Source organism: Dryobates pubescens, chromosome 2 (assembly GCF_014839835.1).
Source record: "Dryobates pubescens isolate bDryPub1 chromosome 2, bDryPub1.pri, whole genome shotgun sequence".
Taxonomy (NCBI): domain Eukaryota; kingdom Metazoa; phylum Chordata; class Aves; order Piciformes; family Picidae; genus Dryobates; species Dryobates pubescens.
In genome coordinates this window covers 55,800,735-55,807,337 of record NC_071613.1, presented here as the reverse complement: position 1 = coordinate 55,807,337, position 6,603 = coordinate 55,800,735, and the positions used below count along the sequence as shown (strand labels likewise).

Below are 6,603 nucleotides of genomic sequence, written 5' to 3'. Positions count from 1 at the left end.
CTAGGCAGGCCCTCTGATTGATAAGCATCTCCATGTCTTTTAACACCAATTACCTTTTCCAAATGGGCAAGCTTATGTTCTGGCATGAACCTGTTAGGAAGAAAAAGATATTGTGTTGGCACTGGATTTCAGTTTCACCTGTGACTGTTAATTAATTAACAGCAAATGAGAAGACAAAAAACAGTTGATATTTTACATCCATCCAAGGAACTTCTCCAGTAGCATTCAGTAAATGATACACTTAAATGTGTTCCAGTGAAAATAAGAGATGAGGTTCACTGCCTGAGAAGCCGAAGGTCTCCACTGAACCACACTGCCGCTCACAGCACGTGCATCAACAGGGAGAAGATAACTATTTGCCTGCTAAAATACAACAAAGCAAACACCTCTGGGAAGAAAAAAGGAACTCTGCTAGAAATGTCTTGCCCTTTTTTTTCCAAGACTACAGCTAAGCTTGGTAGAAAATGCCAAACATACCCAAGGTGAGCCTAGTCTGTACCTAGACTTGGGCCCAGCAAGTTGCTTCACCAAAAGTCAACGACAGCTTAGCCAGACTGTTCGGTGCCTAATAACATGGGCCAAACACACACCATGACATGGAAGAGGGTCTTCTTACCCAACTCTCCTTGCCTGCTTTCTGCAGTGACCAACTTAAAAAAAAATCACAAATGAGAAATAGAATCCCACACCTAGGAGAAAAGGATTGAATTTATACATCCAGCCATAGGATAAAGACAATCACTGCTGTGTATTTGAGGGTATGAGGAATCATAGAATCATAGAAAGGGTTAAGATGGAAAGGACCTCAGAGCTCATCTACTCCAACCTCCTTGCCATGGGCAGGGACACCTCTCAACTAGACTCAGTTGCTCAAGGCTTCATCCAACCTGGCATTCAACACCTCTAGGGAGGAGGCAGCCACAACCTCCCCGAGCAACCTATTCCAGAGTCTCACCATCCTTATACTGAAGAACTTCTTCCTCAGCTCCACTCCAACCCTGCTCTGCCTCAGCTTCAAACCATTCCCCCTTGTCCTGTCTCCAGACACACTCATGAAAAATCCCTCTGTAGCCTTCCTGTAGTATCCCTTCAGCTATTGGAAGGCAGCTCTAAGTCTCCCTGGCATCATCTCTTCTCTAGGCTGAACATCCTAGATGAACCACTAATGAATACTAAGATGGGGAAACAGGGACAGAGCTGCTCATGTCCATCATGAGGTGTCACCAACAATATTACTCTTCCATGTGATGCCCATGCTGCAGAAAACCCTTGCCAGCAGCAGGATGGGTGCACAGTTCTCCTGGGACCACTGAATTAATTTCTGTAATAGATGAAATGTAACATTTTCTGCAGCTCTAGCTGTGCCATTTGACTCAAATTAGCAAGGAATGAGGTCCTTGCCCAGGAAAACACTCGAGTCAAGCTCCTTCATTCAGACATGACTCTTCTAAATTAACCTGCAGAGGACTACATGCACAGCCACCCTGGGATCTTCACTCTAAATGCCTGCCTGGACCTCAAGATAATTTCCCCAAATATTATTTCCTTCCACACCTCTCAGTGTGATTATGGCTCTCCCAGACAAGTAGAGACATTTAAATGTTGTGTTTCTTTTTCATTTCCACATGTTTACGCACTGCAGCCTGTTTATTGAACTGTTTACTAAAGCCAGCACTTGCTCCACGTTATCAACCTCCTCCACAGCTCTTCAGCATTTTACTCCATCACAGCTCGTTTCTGGGCTGTGAACAAACCACTCCCTTCCCTCCTTGTCAAAACAAGTATTCCTAAACACCAGAATCATCCACTTCACCCTGCAGTGGAACACCCTTCAATGCAAACAGACCTTTTTGCTTCAAAAGCACTACCAAAACACAGACATGAACATGCTAAGTGAGCTTTACTGCAGTTGCACTCTTGACTAATTGCTTTGAGGATTTTTCTTCAAACCCCTAAATCTCCTTTCCTAAGTCAATATGCTGTGTAACTCTTCCATGCAAAGTCTCTTGTTGGATTTCACTTGCCATCCCTTGCCATCTTATTTTAATGTTTATGCTTAGGCAGGAATGTGGCCAGCAGGGCAAGAGAGAGGATTCTGCCCCTTTACCTTGCACTAGTGAGACCCCTCCTTGAATGCTGGGCCCAGTTCTGGTGTCCCCAGCAGAAGAAGGACACAGAGCTGTTGGAGTAAGTCCAGAAGAGACCAAGGGCTGGAGCACCTCTGCTGTGAGGACAGGCTGAGAGAGCTGGGAGTGTTCAACCTGGAGAAGAGAAGATTCTGGGAAGACCTAATAGTAACCTTCCAGTACCTGAAGGGGGATGTACAAGAAGGCTGCAGAGGGACTGTTTGCATAGGCCTGCAGTGATAGGACAGGAGGCAATGGTTTGAAATGAGAGAAGAGGAGATTTAGATTGGACATTAGGAACAAGTTCTGCACCATGAGGGTGGGGGAACACTGGAACAGATTGCACAGGGAGACAGTTGAGGCCCCATCCTTGGAGATATTCACAAGGTCAGGCTCAACAAGGCTCTGGGCAGCCTGAGCAAGTGCAGGATGACCCTGCTGACTGCAGGGGGTTGGACTGGATGGCTTCTGGAGGTCCCTTGCAACCCAAACCACTCCATGATTCTATGGACACATCCCCTTGAGGCTACACCTGCAGAGGAAATGCTGAGGAAGAAACAGATGAAGGGATTTGCACTAAACCAGGAAGTCTGTGACTGAACCAAGAGGACTGATTTACCACAACAAATGTCACCCACAGATTTTGAACACTCACTGTCCTTAAGAAGAATTGCTTGATGTGTGAGAGGCTGGACTACCTAGACAGGCTGTGTCCCCTTGCCTCCCTTTCATCTCCTGGCCACCCCTCCACTCAACACACCATTTCTATTTCTGAAGAGGTTTTCTTAGTTTTCAGCTCTTATAAATCTGATCTGTCACTGCAGAATTTCTAATAATATTAGATAAAACTCCACCAGTCTCTCCCTGGAATAAACTATTTAATATCCTTTATTTAAGACATGTGTGTGCAATCAATTCCTTGGTATTTACTTGTATTACACACAGAGTATTCATCATCTTGACAATTTTTCAAAGTTTTAGAGCAACCATTTCACTTAACAGTTGGGAAAAAAACGAGAGAGAGAAGATTTATTTGATGGTTAACTTTGGAACAAGTTATCTGCATTAACTTCCATTGTTTTGGCATAAAGTAGTTCTGTATATTTTACTAACAACAGTGGAGACATGATAAAGGATGTAGGCAGAGAGCCATAAACAGCTCTCCCTGCAAGCCCACGGTGCTCATGGAAAAGCATTCATTTTTGGGACTTTGATTGGAAGGCTTCCCTGCGCTCAGCCGCTTGGACTTTGCTAAATACATCCATGCAGAAAACCTCCTACCTGCCTGTGAACTGCAGAAAGGCCACAGTAAATCATATGTAGTATAAACTTGTCCACATGATTGCAGTGATATAATGGATATTGTAGTCCCTAACCACCAGCTAATGTTCTTTATGACACTTAAATAAATGACCTGAAAATAAACTAATAACAACACGAAATCTTCTAAACCTGTTCATGTGCATTCCCCAAAAGCATGCTGGAGAAAGACAATGTCTAGTTAGCACATTCTTTGTGTTTACACGTCCTGCAGAACGTTTTTGCTCCAGCTATTTGTGTTTTCCCTCTTCCACACTCTCATTAATTCTTCTTTTCTGCCACCTTCCAGACACAATCATCTCTCCATCCAGTACCTGGCCACATCTTGGTCATTTATAAACACTGAGAGCTTGCAGTACTCCCAAATCACCACCCAGAAGTCTGTAACCTGGAGAAAACACAAGTGCTCTGCTGTTTTATTTGAAGAAGGGTAATGGAGCACTGGAAAAGGCTGTCCAGAGAGGTTGTGGAGTCTCTGTCTCTGGAGGCATTCAAAATATATCTGGATGTGTTCCTGTGCAACGTGCTCTGGGTGGCCCTCTTCAGCAGGGGGTTGTAGTAGATGATCTCCAGAAGTCCCCTCCAACTCCTACCATTCTGTAATTGTGTGACCTACTCCCACAAAGATCATCAGATTTTGTAAATCCTTGTCTAAATTTCAGAAGATACACTTCAGAGAAGCTTGTTATTATAGGCTAGCAGAGATGAGGCAGGAGCAGACAGAGACTTGAATGACTAGACAGAGGGCATTTCCTTTTCTGAGCATGGTACAACACTGGCCCAGCTTGCCCAGAGAGGTGGCAGGTGCCTCATCCCCAAACACATTCCAGGTCAGGTTGGATGGGGCTCTAAGACAACTGATCTCGTTGAGGATGCCCCTGCTGACTGCAGGGGGGTTGGACTGGATGGCCTTTAAAGATCCCTTCCACCACAAATCCTTTTATGACTCTAAAAAACAAACCAGAGACCTATCACAGCAGTTAGGAAGCATTTAGGTGTTGAGGAGGATGCACCATTTCCCTCAACCTTAGCTGTAACACTAAAATCACAGAAGAAAAATGTCACAGCACTGTATCTTTAATGCATGAAAAGGATTTTACTGTCATTATTATCTTGTACTTAAATGTACATGTGAGACTTTACCCCCCACAAAAATATCACAGAATGGCTCAGGTTGGAAAGGATCTCAGTGATCATCTCCTCCAACCTTCCCACCATGGGCAGGGACACCTCTCAACTACACTCAGCTGCTCAAGGCCTCATCCAAACTGGCCTTCAACACCCCCAGGGAGGAAGCAGCCACAGCCTCCCTGGGCAGCCTGTGCCAGAGTCTCAGCACTCTCCTGCTGCACAACTTCTTCCTCAGCTCCACTCTAACCCTGCTCTGCCTCAGCTTCAAACCACTCCCCTTTGTCCTGTCTCTAGGCTCCCTTATGAAAAGCCCCTCTGCAGTCTCCCTGTATGATCCTTTCAGCTATTGGAAGGCAGCTCCAAAGTGCCCCTAGAGTCTTTTCTTCTCCAGGCTGAACACCCCCAGCTCCCTCAGCCTGTCCTTACAGCAGAGGTGCATACAAATATTAACACTTTCAACAGATTCCACAAGGCACTGTCCTCTGTATTGAAAGGAACATGGAAAGTGTTTTACTTCTCTGCACAACCCATATATATTTAAACACTGAAAGTTCAGAGCAAACAGTGAGACACTCACATCTCTAATTTTAGCATCCTGCCTTCTTTTCAAAACTGTTTTTTTCTTTTATTTATTCAGATTTGTGAGGCTCTCAGACACATTGAGCAGTCCATTTTAAACCTTTATGAAGACTTTAGGGAGAGGGAGCCTTGAAAACCTTCCCTTTTTGCATACTGGGTATAGATGTTTAGCTAAAAAGATGGGTTAAAAATTAAGCTGAGGTCAGATATAATAAGAATTCCATATGCTAAAATTCAGAGTTTCAATCTAAATATTTGCCACTTTGACTAACAGATTAAACTCCTAAATCTATACATTATGTATTTTCTTTTCCTTTATGTCATCAAATCACACTGAAGAACTCCACCTCCTTTTGCTTGAAGCTGATGTGTGTTCTCCCCATCTCCTTTGTAACATTTTGCAGTGCCTAAAAATCCTACTAAATCTCACTCCCAGAAGGGCATGGAATTGCTGGAGTGTGTCCAGAGAAGGGCAATAAAGCTGGTGAAGGGTCTGGAGAACAAGGCTGGTGAGGAGTGGCTCAGGGAGCCGGGGCTGTCAGCCTGGAGAAGTGAAGGTTGCGTCGAGACCTTCTAGCTTTCTACAAGTGCCTGAAGAGGGGTTGGCTGGGGTTGTCTCTACTCGCAAGTAACTAGTGATGGGACAAGAGGAAATGGCCTCAAGCTGTGCCAGAGAAGGTTTAGGTTGGAGATTAGGAAACATTTCTTCATGGTAAGGCATTGAAACAACCTGCCTTGGGAGGTGGTGAAGCCACCATCCCTGGAGGTGTTAACAAAATGTGTAGACATGGCACTTTGGGACGTGGTTTAGTGGGCATGGTAAGTGTTAGGTTGATGGGTGGACTCAATCTTAGAGGTCCCTTCCAACCAAAACAATTCTATCATTCTGAGATCCTATGAACTTGCCATTTAACAAACACACTGTCTTAAGAATTCCTCTGTCTTTATTCAAACCTGATCACAAAATTCTCTTTGCTCATTTGTAGTAGAATCCATGTGACCCAAAGCACTACAGAGGTTCATGGAGAGCTGTGATTCTGATACCTGGAGTCCATTTGGCTTGTAATGATTAAATGTAATCTTTGACATTTGCAGTAACTTGGAAATTACACTTGTCCACTTTCTTTCTACTTCCTTGAATGTATCCTATCCTCATGCTGGATTTGTTCCCACAATTAATACAAATACAGAAACACAGAATCATGAACTGGGTTGGAATGGAAAGGACCTTAAAAGATCATCTAGTTCCAACTCCCCTGTCATAGGCAGGGACACCTCCCACCAGCCCAGGCTGGTCAAGGCCCCATCCAACCTGGTTTGGAGGGCCAGGCTTGGAGCCTCCAGAACTCTGGGTAACCTGTTCCAGTGCCTCGACACCCTCATGAGGAAGAATTCCAGCACATCTTTTTTCCAGTTTGAAGCCATCACCCCTCATCCTGTCACTCTA

At 44.5% G+C, this 6,603-nt stretch overlaps 1 protein-coding gene across 5 annotated transcripts in view; it reads right to left on the bottom strand.

Moving 5' to 3' along the window:
- Positions 1 to 6,603, bottom strand: part of GTDC1 (glycosyltransferase like domain containing 1) — a 254,239-nt gene that overhangs the window by 71,048 nt on the left and 176,588 nt on the right. For all 5 annotated transcript variants that reach the window (XR_008463067.1, XM_054177813.1, XM_054177806.1 and 2 more), the window contains exon 5: positions 1 to 90. This exon is cut by the window's left edge and continues 270 nt beyond it. Coding sequence is in view for 4 of the 5 variants with exons in the window: in XM_054177813.1 (XP_054033788.1) it covers positions 1 to 90 (90 nt within the window). In the remaining variant the exon portion in view is untranslated. The remainder of the gene's footprint in view (positions 91 to 6,603) is intronic.